Source organism: Protobothrops mucrosquamatus, unplaced genomic scaffold, assembly GCF_001527695.2.
Source record: "Protobothrops mucrosquamatus isolate PMUCROS unplaced genomic scaffold, P.Mucros_1.0 scaffold156, whole genome shotgun sequence".
NCBI lineage: Eukaryota > Metazoa > Chordata > Lepidosauria > Squamata > Viperidae > Protobothrops > Protobothrops mucrosquamatus.
In genome coordinates, this window is record NW_015386520.1 from 915,629 (window position 1) to 931,850 (window position 16,222).

The 16,222-nt window shown below is 36.6% G+C and overlaps 1 protein-coding gene across 1 annotated transcript in view; it reads right to left on the reverse strand.

Annotated features, from left to right (window-relative positions):
* FBXW4 (F-box and WD repeat domain containing 4) overlaps nt 1–16,222 on the reverse strand; it is a 75,256-nt gene that overhangs the window by 16,980 nt on the left and 42,054 nt on the right. The window contains exon 6 of the mRNA XM_015813436.1: nt 5,126–5,191. Coding sequence (XP_015668922.1) covers nt 5,126–5,191 — 66 coding nt within the window. The remainder of the gene's footprint in view (nt 1–5,125; nt 5,192–16,222) is intronic.

The following is a 16,222-nucleotide window of genomic DNA, read 5'->3' on the forward strand; positions in this document are numbered from 1 at the left end:
TTTTTTTTTTCTTGCTGAAATGGTAAAGATTTTGGGTATCTGAAGAATTAATTAAAGGAATAATTTTTATTAAAAGGAAGATTATTATAAATATAATAATGCTGTAATAATTGAAAATAATTGAATGATAATTAAGTAATTGAAGTTGTAAACCTTATTAAGGGTTCCAAATGATTTTTTATAGGTGTAGCTTTATGAAGTGATAGAATTAATTTCTTAACTTTATGGAAGATGGAAATTTTTTTTCTTTTCTTTTTTTGTATAAGTAAGGGATGCTGTTAAACTATCTTGCTGAAATGGTAAAGATTTTGGGTATTTGAAGAACTAATTAAATGAATAATTTTTATTAACACGGAGGAGATGGATTGTTTAAGTTTAGAGTGTGGAGTTAGAGATATTAATATTTGTTTACTTGTAATTGAATGTTAGCCTAGGTTTGGTTTGGGAAGTCTGGGGGGTGGGGGGATGGGATAAATCATTGTGTAATACTTGTGATGTATTTTTTCTTTTATGATAAAAACAATAAAATTCTATATTGAAGAAAAAAAGAAAAAAAAAAGAGGCACAATATCTTGAATTGTTACCTGGGATTCTTTTGAGTAGATAGAGAAGAAATCTACTAACAAAGTGGACAGAAGCTCTGCAGTATGAGCACTGCCACTTGGTGACTAGACCCATGCTGTCTCTGTCCTTTTAGGCAATTGTGATGTAATTAATGCTTCTCTAAGGGATGACCCAATGCCACCTACTTTGAAAATGATGGTGTTAGTCCTTTTTTTAAAGAGGCTTTCAACTGAACTGGACAGGTTTTAACTCTTCCTATTTAGAGGAAGATTGTTAAGCAGATTTTAGAAGTAAATTGGGATAAGGTATCATTTGTTTGCTGATGGACTAGAAATACTGTAGAAATCTTGGAAAATATTAACGGCTGTAAGGGAATAGATGGGAAAAAAAGAAATAAGACTAAGCCCTAGCACAGTGATGGCAAACCTTTTAGAGACCGAGTGCCCAAAATCCGGCCCCACCCCCTGCCCCCATCCCACCCACCCGCCCCCACCCATCCACAGGGACACTCACTGCCTCCATGGCCTGCTGCAGATTGCGCAGGCGGCCCAGCAATGCCATGACGGCCACACCATCCACCCGTGCCCCACAGCATCAACTGCGCGCGATGGGGCATGAGGGCAGAGTCTTGTCCCCGCTGCCCGGCTGCCATGTCCTTGGCTGCGTTGCTCTGCGTGGGCTGCACTCGGGGGTGACTCTCCTCCGGGGGGGCTGCTGGTAAGGAGGGGCCGTGGGGGGAGGCGGGGCTGGGGCAACGGCACGCGTGCCCACAGAGAGGGCTCTGAATACCACCTCTGGCACCCATGCCATAGGTTCGCCATCACTGACCTAGCAATATGACAATGGTATTTGTCAATAAACATCTGAATCTTCTGGGAAGATTATTTCTGGTGGTTGCTCTAGGTGAGCTTCTACTCCCCTGAAAGCAGATGTCTTTCCCTTGTGGTTCGTGGCTCTTGCTGAAATAGGAGATGAAAGTTGCAGCCAGGCGAGTCTTTGCTATTGTGGCCCAACTTTTAAGTCAGAAAAATATGAGCATGATAACTTATACCCTTATTACCATGTAACTAGATTATTATCATGTACTCTTAATGGAGCTACCTTTGAAGATGACTTATATGGTACAGTTGAAGAGTCTGCCTTATGCTATATACAGTGTGGGATTCAAATACCTGAACAACTGGTTCTCTGCGTGGACACCACTTCTGGAAGTCTGTTCTGAACCAGGGAGGCCTCCCCAGCTCAGAACGGATTTCCGGAACTGGCGTCCATGCACTTCCAGCGGTCTGTTCTGAGCGTTGCAAAAAAGGGCTAGGGCATCAGCTGGTTCAACGAAGTCAACAAAAACTGAACCGGTGTGAACTGGCTGAATCTCACTACTGGCTATATAATTTTGCCCTTCCTATATGAACATTCAGAGAAAGTGACCCAAGATTAAGGGTTACCACTGAGAAAACCAGCCTCTTCTTAATCTGCAAATCCTGAGATTATCAATTCAATTTCTTCTTCTTTCAATAAAAAGTCCATATAAGATTTTCAGTCTTTGAGAAAAGTATTACTTTTTTTCTGACCAAGCTTGTCAGCTTCACCATTTCTGCAAATTTGGTTAATTTTACAATCCAATCTCCAATCCGATCCTTTACCTGATCTGTTCAGTAGTGCCATAGTAACTGAGTCCATCCTCCTTGCTGGTCTTCCTCTTTTTTTCTTCCATCTTTCCCAATATTATAGACTTCTACAGAGAACTAGGTTTTCTATAATATGTTTAAAATATGATAATCTAAGACTGGTCTTTGTGCTTTGAATGAGAGCTCTGTATCGATTTATTTTACGATCCAGTGATTTGGTTTTTTGATTGAATTATTAACTTGGGGCAACTGAGTTTTATGAATTAATGGATTTTATACAGATTTTGTGAGAAGGATATTAATGGATTTTATTACTGGTGGTATTTTGGAACATAACAATGTGTCTAATGAGAGAGCGGTATAAAAATGTAAAAAATACATCCGTATCTGGCATATATCAAGGAGAAACAAGTAAGATATCCAGTGCTTTTTTTGTCAGAGAACGCACCGGAACGGAGTTCTGGCACGTTTTTTCGACAGATTTTCCAAGTTTTAAAAGTCACTTTTGAAAATTTGATGTTTGGCCCACGTGGACTTGAATTGCCCTGTTGAGCGTAGCAGGTCGGCGGCAAAATCATTAAAACGGTGCATGTGGGCTGCTTGTGTGTCGAGTCCAATGCATGTGTACTTCGTCCGCGCTGGTTGTGATGGCGCTGCTCTGATTGTGGCACTGCTCGGCTTGTGATTGGTCGTGTGGTCACGCACTGAGTGCTTACTGCAGGCGGCGACCGTTGTGTTTCGTTACACAACTTGTGTGGGTGTGTGTACAATGATTGACTACATGCAAAAGGTCAATAATTTCTTTATTTTAAAAAATTGTTGGTGAATTGAAAATCTTTTTAAAATTTTTAGTGTAAAAGTGTGACCTCAAATTTAAAAATGAAAAAAAAAATACTAATTACTTCTCAACCACTGGTCCTGCTAAGATTTTTTTTAATAAAAAATTAACAAGATGTGAGTTCCGGCACCTTTTTTCTTACAAAAAAAGCACTGAAGATATCCATGAGGGTTACAGAAAAAGGGAAAAAGTAAACAAAAAAATCTGATGGCATACTGACAAATTGAACCAATTTGATATAGTTAGTGGTTAAGGTGCTAACCTAGAAAACAGGAGAATGTGAGTTCTAGTCCTGCCTTAAGCATGAATGCTGACTAACTGACTTTGGTTTAGTCACTCTCTCAGCCCAACCTGCCTCACAGGGTTCTTCTTGTGGAGAAAACAGGAGGAGGAGAAGGAAGGTATGTTGCTGCCTTGAATTATAAAGTAATTTAAAAAATCTAAAAATCCACATTCTCTTTGAATAACAAGTATGAAAAATGAGGTAGCACTATCACCAAGGAGCAAGACTGCTCTAAAGAAATAATATTCAGTGCTCTAAATTATACCACAAATAATGCATTATGGAAGGAATGTCCCAAAATGGGAATATTCCTAAAACATTTGAGATTGAAAAGTCAATTTGAATGTAGTTTTATTTTATTCATATTGTACAATAATGGCAGAAAAAGACACAATTACAGTTACCACATACCAGAGCATGTTTTTTAGAGTATGAAGCAAAATGTAGTGAATGTTGCATTATTCTGAATGCTTGAAGCTACTCATAACAACAGAGAAAGAGATGGACATAGTTTTCTCTATAAGTTAAGATCAACGGTCCTCTAAAAAAAACCACCCACAAACAAAAATAGTCGTTGTTTAAAAAAGAATAATGTAGTAACAAATAAAAAAAAAACCAAAAGACAAAAGGATGGCAGAGAGAGCTATAGACACACCTATTTGATCCTTTTTCTCTGTAAAGGCCCAGTTTTCACCAGCAATCATTCCACACGTGAGGATGTCTGACCAACTATAGATTATATCTAAATTATGCGATGTCCACTCCTCCCATTTGAGAGGCCCAAGAAGGGCTGCCCATTGGTATACTACATTCCATTACAACAACTGAAATGGGAGGGATCCATGAATTTGCACCCACCATAAGAAGAATCTCATTGGCTAGTTTCCCAGGCTTTAGCTTTGCCTGTCAGTCAGGCTTTTGCCTTATTGAAAGATCAAACTCCATCCTGCCTGTTCATTACCTTAATCCTATTTTCTACATAGCTTTATTATCTGTGGAAGCTTCCTTGGGAAAGGCAGAAAAGGTGACATAGCCACTCCCTACTTGCTTGTAAGAGGTGTTGTTTCTATGTGCAGTAACCCAAAAAAAGTTCATGGGCAAGGAGACTGGATATATGAAGTAAACTGAACATCATCTTCCCATAGTCTAAATGCAATATTTAGATTAAGCCTTCTTAATGCAAAGAAAACATGATATTATTCTGTATCACAGTATTATAATCGATTAATTTTATAAGCATACTGCTCTGCAAAAAGATTTCTGTGTACAGAATGTTTTTCTGTGAATCGTTGCACTTATGTCTCAAGGAATGAGACATGTCATTCCCTGAAAACATGTCATGTATTTATTCCTTATATTTAAATGGAAAACAATCCACAATAAGTTACCAAATATGATAGTAAGAACAAATTAAGGGGCATAAGTCGCTTCTTGATATAGGTTGAACAATGCCAATAAAATGGACTATTAGCTATGAAATGTATACTAATAATTTAATCATTTGACAGAAAAGAAAGGGAAGACAAGCCAACTCTTAGCAAAAAGCAGAATAGACAAAAGAAGACCTTGCAGACTTACATTGCCAATAACTAGGGAAATAAGACAAAAAGCATAGAAAAGGTTACTATTTTATATTAGGACGGATGGAAAGCTGAGTCAACCTTGAGCCCATCAGGATCAAACTCCAGGCAGGCTGGGGCAGAGTTTGCTTGCAATACTACATTCTAACCACTGCACCACTAGGGCTCCTAGTTCTTCTTCTATTTAGAAGAACTAAATGATTTCATTAGTTCCTATTCATGCCATTCTTACCTCCCTAAGTCCCAGATTCTCAAAGGTGAATTATGTCCACAGCATGCTGTTCCAGTCACAAATGAACTATTAAAGAAGAAAACAAGGAATATTAGATTTGTATCACTATTAAATATTTGTGCTATAAGTAAATGAATATGCCAAAGACTTGTGAATTGCAATGCATAGAGTTTCCATGCCTGACAGTTCAACAGACAAAGAAAGAATAGTACAAATCTCAAGAAGTCCATGTCAAGTCATTGAAGTAGGACAATTTATATATTCCCCCACGCTGGCTGAGTTTATTGGATTGAAATCCAATATCACTGGAGGGCAGCAGATTAGGGAGAACTAGAATAAGGAATATGGGAAACTGTTCTTTTAATACCAGTTCTGATATGCAGAACATTAATATAGGAAAAATCATAACTGTGCCATAATGATCGTATGATATACATTTCCTAAAACAAGGGAAGCATCTGTCAGCAAACTATTTCAAGATGCTTTGATAACACTGGACAGCCAAACACATACTTGAATCATCCTAATACAGGCATGTCAAACTCGTGACGTCGCGTGACGTATCGGAGCTTTTTCTCCATTGCCGGCAATGGGGTGGGGGCGGTTTTGGGATGACGCGTCCGGCCCATGGGCCGGCAGTTTGACACCCCTGTCCTAATATCTGTAACATGGTTCCATTTGGGACATTCTTCCCCAGAAGCGAGAAGGACCCCCAGTCTCCTGGCCTTTCAAAACTATCTAAAGAACTGGCTCTTTCACGCTGCTTGGAGCTAAAACAGGAGCACCCTGAAGGCCCTCCCCTGCCTTTTAATTTATATTTAATAATGAATTTTGGCAATTCTTGCCTCCATTTTAATGTTTTATATTCAGTTTTGATGCTTTAACCTTTTTGTTTGTACATCATCCAGAGAGGGGCAGTTTCTAAACAAAAAAAATAAAGCAATATTGGTACTGATAGGGAGAATTACATAGGAATTTAGCCAAGGCTTGGAATGGAAAGGTCAAATGCAATGTTGCACTTTGTTTATACTCTCTAAGTCTAATCTATTAGTACAATTATCTTTGTTCCTTTTCCAGTTAAGAAAACTTTATTTAACAATATTAAAGAGCATACAGATGGATACTGTATATAAAACTATAGTATTTCTGACTTTTAAGAAGTGCATTAACTATGCTTTTATAATTATTGTTAGTCTTATAATCCTTAAATTCTATTTATTAAAAACATTTGTATAGTATTTATAACATTTAAAACAAAGGTATATTTTCAAAAGAGGTATTTATGAATGAACAGATCTTGACTGGGATTGCACAATTATTACTCAATGTAACATTAGTACAAATTTCATGCAGAGTATACTGAAATGTTTATTATATAAAGTATAAATTTTAATGTCAACATCTCCACTATATTATTGTTTATAAATGTCAAAAAAGAAGACAAAGAAAAAAAAAAGCAAAAACATCCCTAAAAATAATACAGGTAGTCCTCTACTACTCTTGAGCTCAAAATTTCTGTTGCTTAGTGAAAACGTTAAGTGAGTTTTGCCCCATTTTACAACCTTTCTTACCACAGTTGTTAAGTGAATCACTGACACTGTGAAGTTAGTAACACTGTTGCTAAGTGAAACTGGCTTCCCCATTGACTCTGTTAGAAGATTGCAAAAGGGGATCACATAACCCCGGGACCCTGCAACCATCATAAATACATGCCAGTTGCCAACTTCCGAGGGCTGACAAGAAGTGACTGACCCAAAATTACCAATCTTGTGGATGTGGCAGCACTAGAACTCACTGCATCCAGGCTTCTAGTCTAATGCCTTAATCACTATATCAAACAGGCTCTAATTCATGAATTTCTTTTTTAAAAAGTGGTTTCATTTCAACGTTGATTCCTCAAATTCTCTGAGTAGTGCTGTGAATATTTTTCCAATATTTGGCGGCGGGGGGGGGGGTTGTTACATGTCCACCACGTTATAATAGAATATTTTTCTTCTTGGAGTTTCTTCTTTTCTTTTGTGGCACTTCCAACATTTATTGCTGCATGATTTATCTATTTTAGCTATTATTGATAGAATTTTACATCATCAGTAAAACATTGTATACCAGTTCTTTCTCAAACCATAACTTGGATGGAATTTTATAGATATGTTCTATATTGCTGATCTTTGCATACAAGTGCCATTCTCTCTAAAATAAAAATATAAAATAAAATAAAAAGTGACTACATTACATAGCACTATATGGATCAGAACTGACCATCCATTTTACTGGCTATGTAATGTATACACAGGAAAGAAGTTAAAAATTATGTTCACAACTATTTATGAAGAAAGCGTGGCTCCTTCTACCTAAGAGATCAATTCAAAGAAATCAAAATATTTGTTAATCTGGAAATTCTGATAAAATATAATCAGTTCACACATTAAACTACTTATCCCTAAGAAGCTGTGCTTAGATGTACTGTAGTACAATTCTCATATTCTTGAAAGTTAAGCTACCCGGGCATATTTCTAGAATTTATAAATCCTCCATCACATTTTGAGGACATAAACGTATTAACTTTTTTGGGTTTTGTTTTGTTAAGGTCTACATTGAGAATGCCAAGAACCTGAGCTAACAGACTGCTTTTTATGCATCAACTAGCAGCATATTCTTTTCACCAAAATATCCAAACACAAGAATTCATTCCACACCTCATGGGCTACCCAAGATAAGTCTTTAGAACATCTGCAAGCTCTTAAATATAGGGCGGCACATCAATTGATCCCCCAAGTCAGCAAGCAGTCTTGTACTCAATGGAGCCCAGAACTAAAAAAAAAAAAATCCTGAATTTTGTCTCTTTTTGTCTCTTTAGCATAAGCCATTAATAAATGGTAAAGCCAATTACCGTGGTTAGAAACATAATAGCAGCTTGGAAATCACTGAAGTGGGCAATTCAGTTTTTAAGATTTCTGTCTTGCTTTTTCTCTCTCTCCCTTGCTCAACACAGACACACAGGTCTTTCAGAAGAAGGTATGCAACATCCTTCCAGTGGCTGCACAGGTCTAAATTAGCATCAAGGTATGTCAATAGGACTGAAGAGAGGGGTGGAGACCATCAACACTAATCCCCGCTATTCTGCTTGTATAGCCTGTTGTGATTGGGATTAGAAATTTCTTGGTGGGTTGGCTTGCAAATTGCACCACTTCCCGCAAACTACACAGAATCTGAACCACAAATTCATCCCATTCTAGAAGAATCTGAAAGTTCTCATAATTCAAATAAAAATAATTTCTAATAGTGAGGGCAAATATAAGGTCCTAACATCGCATTTCACTTCCACAACTGTAACTTTGGTTGTTAGCACAAAGAATTTATTTTTTAAATGCCTAAATTGTAATTACAATGAAGAAAAATGTTATTTGCTCCTCTAATATTTTATACTTTGTTTTGTTATGAAGAAGTAGAATTGGGATTAAAAACTTTCAGAATAATAGCAATAGAATTACATGCCCTGGATATATTTAGATGCATATAATCTTTTTATAATTGCTGCATTCTAATTTTCTCTAAATAAATTTGTTTTCTTCATGCAAAGAATGGCATATCTACAATCACTTCACCTATTCCTTCCTAAAAACATTGATAATAAAGATGCCAATATCAGGTCAGTTATTCCCACTCGTCTCTTGCAAACTGATTTTGAGAAAATGTAGGTATCTCAAATATTTTCATCTTTGCTCAATCCTAAATTGATTTAATTTAACCTTCCATATTAGAAAAGCCGCTTATTCTTCATCTATTATTTTTTGAGGTCTTTAAGAAGGAACACCGTATTCCAAACAAATTCTTTCCAGGTACAATAATAATCTTCTCCATTAGAAATGTCCCTCAATCTCCATCTATTATTTTATTGAACAAATCTTCCGGAACTAACAAGGAAATTTGGTTGGGAAAAAGTAATTTCTATCTCCTACAAAAAGTAGAACAGAAGATTCTGAGAGAACTTCTAACACTTACATTTTGTTCAGCAACTCTTTCCATTCCACGGTTTCCCGTTAAGGATGGGTAGGGGATATGCAGAGGAGAATTGTCTCTGTCCCCCTAAGAACAAAGAGCCAGCAGGGAGAAACTTCAATGTTGCATCTTCTTCATTTATCTCCCATTTTTCAAAGCTCCTCCCATAACTTTGGGCATAGGGTGCTACATCTCTCTGTTGGTAGTAACCCTACCAGTTGCCTTATTACCCAAATCAGGATCCCTTTACTTCAGACTCCAAAGAATCAGTAGATTCAGGCTGGGCTTGTGCAGCTATTGCCAATGAACCTGTTGTAATAGATTGGAAACATGAGCATCATTAGCTGATTTCTACACTCTTTCTACGTTTGAATAGCCTTTTCAATTAATTAGATATTTTACTCTGCATTTCTTGCACCAGGAATCCAAACAATAATTCCCATCTCAATTTTTTCCTCTCCCATCATCGAGATAGGTATGTGACAGAAGTGCACATGGGGCAAGAAATTTTAGGACCCCAAAAGGAACACTTTGAAATCAGATTACAGAAACTGAAGATGAAAAATGACAACCTTTATTAGTACTGCCATGAGAAAACGACCAATAATTGTCATCTAGCTTTTTGGGTGATCATCTAGAGCAGAGGTCCCCAACCCCCGGTCCGTGGACCAGTACTAGGCCTCGGCGTGCCAGCAACTGTTCCGTACAAACAAGCAAAGCCCCATCCGCAGGATGCAGGCAGCACACAAAACCACACAACCTCCGGTCTGTGGAAAAACCTCTTTCCACGGAACTGGTCCTTGGTGCTCAAAAGATGGGGACCTCTGATCTAGAGGAAAAGTATGCTGATAGAAAGTCATATGTAGTTCCAAAAGCACTTGGTGGGGCTTCTTGACAATGTTAGTTACCGTTCATTTGTAGAAAGCCTTGGCAAATCTAGTTATTCTATGCTGCTTGGAGTTCCTACAGAAATCCCGAAGCCTTCAAAACAGAGAAGGGTGGGAAGGCATTAGGCAACAGGTGTGGATGGTAATTATATGAGATCTGAGGCAGTGACATGTGAGTGGAAGAATGAACTGAAGTATTACTAGAGATAAAGTCAGCCACAGGGAACAGACTGGGCCAGATGTCTGGCTTATATAGCAACAATGGTACTGTTCCAATGGTACTGTTTTCCCACTGAATGTGGATGATCATCAAAGGAAAAATGGAGTTTAAGGGCTGAAAAGATCTTGACTATTAGAAATCAGATTATTCAGCAGTATTAGGTAACATGGAAACTAAACTAGCCATCTCAGAAGTGGAGGTGAGGCCTTAACAGGGGAAGTATTCAAGCCTTCATGATAGAGAATCTTATGTTTCATAAATTAGGAGCATAGATATGAAAGATGAAATTAGAAAAGAAATGTGTCCACCTCATGTAAGATGTAGGCAGTCTTAATGCCCAACTTAACAGCAACTCTGACCACACTACAGAGTGATGTGATGATATAATCCAAAACACCACAGTTATTAGGTTATCTATCTGTATGTTATTTTGCTGTATAGCTTACATGAATATACTTTTCCTTGCATGTAGGAAAAAGAAAACTGCTCAGGAGGTATATGGAACCCAACAAAATAAAATACTGTTCTAAAGAAGCAACTACAAACAATTCCCAAAAGAAGGCAAAATTGAAAATTGAAGACACAATTGATTGTTCCCAGCGAGTGCTCATTCATGCTTCCACTTCAGCATGAAGAGAAGTTATTAAGTAGAGTTCAATGGAGCTCTGTTCTAGGCCTATACTGCTCAACATTTTTTATCAATGACTTGGACAAAAGTGTTGAGTGAATGCTTATCATGTCTGCAGGTGATATAAAGTTAGAATGGGTGGTTAACACTTTAGATCTGACATGAAATGAAATGAATAAACTGAATTTAATAAGAAGAAATGTTACATCTAGGTCAATAAAAAAAATGAAAGGCACAAGTATAGCATGAATGAGATCTGGCTTGCTACCAAATATATAGCTAAGCAGAGATATGATATTAGCCTTCAAACATCTGAAGAGTTGTCACACTAGAAGAGGGAGTGGATTAATTCTATATTATCCAGAGACAGGACCAGAATCAGTGAGTTAAAGCTATAGGGAAATATATCAGGCTAGATATCAGAAAGAATCTCCTGATAATATAAACAGTCTGCTAGCATAACAGGTGATTGCCACATTAAGTGCTGAGTTCTCTTTTCTGGAGTTTTCAAGCAGAAGCTGGATGGTAATCTCTTAAAAAAGGTCTAGTGGACCCTGACTGAGTAGCAGGTTGGAGTAGATAAAATCTAAGGTTCTCCTTATATCTTTTTTAAAAAATCTTTAGTTTTTGTCTCATCATAAGTCAATAATTTTATCTGAGAACTTTTTACATACTGGACTACTAATCCAGTATATAGTATCTGGATTACACATGCAGGTTTTAATCTGAGTCCTTGCTCTCATCTGCACATATTTTAAATTAGTTCTAATTGTCCCATTCTGAAAACTACTGTATATAAAGAATCACTGAAGCAAGAGAAAGCTATTTCTTAGGAACAGATCTGGTATATGACAAAGTAGGTTAACAACATCTTGTTTGGATAAAGAGTTTAGATATGGGGAAGGAATGAACCTAAGTGTCAAAAAAGAAACAGAGGGACAGAGCATGCTGACAAGAGAGCCTCTTCCAACCACAGAACTGTATTATCCACACAGTCGTAAACTTATGCAGCCTTTGAGTCTGCACCAACACGTTAGTGCGAGAGCAACCACCAAAGCTGTCAGATCCTTCACCAATGTGCCCATCAACTGCATTCAGCTTTTCCCAACACACATTGGCATCTTAATTACTGTTGGGTAAACTAATTTGTCCAAATGAAGGCAACTCAGTCTCATAGAATATGCAGGCTCCATGACCTCTGACAGGCAATGACACAAGATACAAAAGGAGGCAAAGGAAAGCTTTTTTTAAATCAGAGCCTTATTACTCTCTATTACTCCAATTAGTCAAGCTTCAGTACTTTGAATTGGGGGGGAAATTGCAATTAAATCAATTTTTGATGGTCTGGAAGTGGGTTACCAAACCGCCTGGCCTGTGAAATACTGATATTATAGCAACAAAGGTTAAAATCTTTGTCAGCACCTGTGGACCCTCTGTCTTTCCTGTATCTTCCTCCATGCTGCTTCTGTGTCCCTGCTAAAATAAGTCATTAGAACATGTCATGTCTTATTGTAGCTGCCATCAACCTGCTAACCTAATCAGTTGACATCATTATGGAAAATAATCCCTACAGTTATATTTAGTGCTAAGGTCACACAAACTTACAGCACCCCCTCCTCTGGAAAATGACAGAAGGAAGGCCCTAACATTAGAAACATAATCAAGAGTAGGAAAGAAGTAAGCATTGCACAGCAAATTGTCTCAAACTGTGTCTGCGTTGAGAAGCATTTCCTCATGTCTGCATATTCTCATGAGATCGCTGGACTTTGAAAAAATGTTCTTCTCTCCAGAGAAACCTCACATAAACAGAGCAAATAAACAATCAGCAGATTAGTGTTAATAGAGCAGTCTCTAGTTTTCATATAGTTATGAATGGAAGCAGAAAGAAACACCATCAGCAGTTACTGCAACAAGAATACTAGAGAGATACTCTGAAAAATCGGAATGCAACAGAATAGAAAAACATTTCCATTGTATTTTCTGTGATTTGGTCTTAGTGCTAAGTATTGTAGGCTGTTTATATACAACAGTTATGTATTTTTTATTTTCAACATTACTCTCTTTTTAAATAGCATATATTTTTATTATATTCTACTACTTATCTACTACTAGTTATTGACTTGTATAAGATTAGTACATCATTTAATATAATACTATTCACAATGTATATGCTATATCTCTTTTATAATTATTTTATAGCTCTATGCAATTAATCTTTTATCTACTTTCTTGATAGGCTGTATACATAAATTGCTATGACTCTGGTTTATTTTTAAGAAGTAGTTTATTTTTCCTTTTACAATGTCAGGGAGCTGCATTAATGTTAACATCTCTGGGGGATTAAAAGCCTATAGTTTGAAAAAAAATTATGCTGTTCTTGGACTGAAATAAATTTGTTTCAAAAATAAAAATATATTTAGCTAAAGGAGAAGAGTTAGACAAGGATGTATATTGGCCCAGTTTCATTTAATTATTAAATAAATGCTCTGGTACCTCATTTGCTTTTCACCTTTCAATGCTAGCCCACAGGGGCATCAGTGGTTTATTAAACACTAATGAAGCAATAATTTTGCCTTTGATCCTTAAAAGAGGATCAGTTAAATCAGTTAAAAGAGTGTTGAGATCGCTCTTTTGCAATTGCAATAAGGAAAAATTAATAATAGACTTTGCCAAGACAAGATCCATATATCTCATTACCCAAAACAATGAATCTGGCAGTTAGGTGGACATACCATCAAGCAGATCAAGATCTTTAAATAGTAATTTTACTAGCCTCTGGCAGTCAAAATGTTCATCTGGATTCTGTGGCTTAAATGCACAGAAATCAGCTTCAGCAATTTAAACTTATTATTTTGCCTAACATACAGAGTTTATACCTGCTGCAATCACGTTATTTGACTCAGTTAGGACTGTATAGCAACAAGGCTATCCTATCCAATTTTTAAGAAATGTCTTCCCCCATTTACTTGGCTAAACGTAGTCCATAACCCATTTGGATTGGTCCTTCTAATTTTGGCAGACATCTTAATATCCTCATGGGAAAAAGTAACACTAATGAAATTGAATTATTATGGGATTTCCAGTGATGCTATCTTATCACTGAGCCCAGATTGCTGTTCTTCTACAGGATATATTCACTCTGAAAAATCATATTTTAGATTCTAAACCAGCTTCTTATCTACCACATTTCAATTCCCTAATTTAGAGCTAGTTCAATGTCCATCATAAAGCATTATAGGAGGGGAAATATAGAAATACTTTTGAAGCACAGCACCGCCCTATGGCACAGGTGCCATATAAAATACAGCCCATGTCCTCCTTGACTGTCATTCTAACAGGAACTTTAGGGTCTGATTACCCCTCATTTGTCCAAATTTCTTAAGTACTGATAAATTTAATTTATTTTAATTACCATATTTTCATAATAACTTTACTTCTCTAAATGTATTAAAACTCTGTTATATTATATGAAAACTCCACCCACAGATGGTTAGTAACCACTAATGATATAGTTTAGAGCAGAGGTGTCAAATTGCCGGCCTGCAGGTCAGATGCGTCATGCTGAAACCGCGCCCACCCCATTGCCGGCAATGGAAAAAGAGTTGCGATACATCGCAACACGTCACGTGCCGTTGCGAGTTTGACACCCCTGGTTTAGGTGCTTTTCTATGACATACGGACCATGATTACACTAATATACATCACTTACCCATAATCATTAAATCCATCAGGCTGACATAACTATGCCCATAAATCTGTATATTAGTGGGGGGGGTTTTACCATTTTTAGCTCTTCAGCCTTTTTAGTTACTGTCATTCCTTTGTACACTATTTTAACCACATTACTATATTTTTATATTTATAATATTAATATTAATTAGTTTGCTTGCAGATTTTATATTTCACGTTAGCTATTTTTATTTTAGTTATTATCCCATAGTTTTATCCAAATTACATAAATCTATTCTGTATCCACTTTTTTTTTGATGGCATATCATCTTTATAATCTTAATCTTAAAATGTTGATGTTTAACTTGTGCTGGTAAGTTAAGTGTTAATCATTTTTTATACAGATTAGATTATTACAACAGGAGGACTATAATTTTATTCTTGAATGTTATATTACGGCTGTTGATGCCCAGAATAAAGATACTGCTACTACTATGAATTATTGTTGTTGTTGTTGTTGTTGTTTCTAAGTTACTACCTCAAGTAAGACATTGTCTACATATCCAGAGGACTCAGTTACCGGTGGGATTTAGTTACAGCAGCATTTTTGGAATATTATTAGGAATGTTCACTAATCTCTCCTTTGTATAGTCTCCCCGCCTCTCAATATAACACATAGAGTTCAACTCCGCTGAAGATGTTACCTAGCCTGGTAACGAAATGTTCAGAAACCAACTCACAAGCTTGGAGAACAAACCTTCACCCTCAACATAGAATACAAGCAAAAAAAAAAATCCTTCATGGACCCAAGTTATACTCTGTTCTGTTTCTTATAGGCTGTATTCCTATTTGCATGGCTTACTTTCTTTTTAAGATAAAAACATTCAAAGATATAATCTCAATCTGAATTACTTCCAGATGGACCTTTAATGTGCACTGACAACAGTTCATTGCCCCATTTTTCCAGACATCATTATATTTTGGTCATCAGCCCCTTTGCCATTTTTTCTCTGTAAATATGGAAAAACAGTTACTGTATCTGGTAATAAATGGAAGTATGGCTTTCCAAAAGTGAGGGTGTTCTTTTGGAAAGGAAATGAGAAATTTGATAGCTGCGGTAATATTCACTGTCTATATTTCTCATCTTTTAATCTCCTAAATATACTAATTAATATGAAGGTGCACATAATTAAAATCAATTGCAGAATTTACTAATGTACTAATTAATATGCATGCAGTTTTTTAATACTTATCTAAGTATTCCATTTTGCAACTTATTGGATGACTTGTCTCCATCTATCCATCTTGCCCACTGCAAAAAAAGTTTGTTTTCTTGTCACAGAAGACAGAAATACAAATATGATAGGAAGAGTCAGCAAAGACAAATAAATAGCTGGAGTCTTTTGAAATGAAATTACTTTTTTCCCCAAATATTCTTCAAAAAGGAAGTGTGTGCAGATTCGACTAATGCTTGCAGGTATACTCAAAACTACCAACGTGCTTGGAGGAATAAAGAATGATGTGAAGAGAGAGGTTCAGGTACAGCTTCAGGTTCAGAACAAATATGCAGAAGTCCAAGAACATACAACTGTGATTTCAATTTGATATGAAAGATGGGAAGATAACAGCGTTCCATGTGCCTTGGCGTACAGTCATGCTGGCCACATGACCACGTAAATGTTTTTAGACAACCC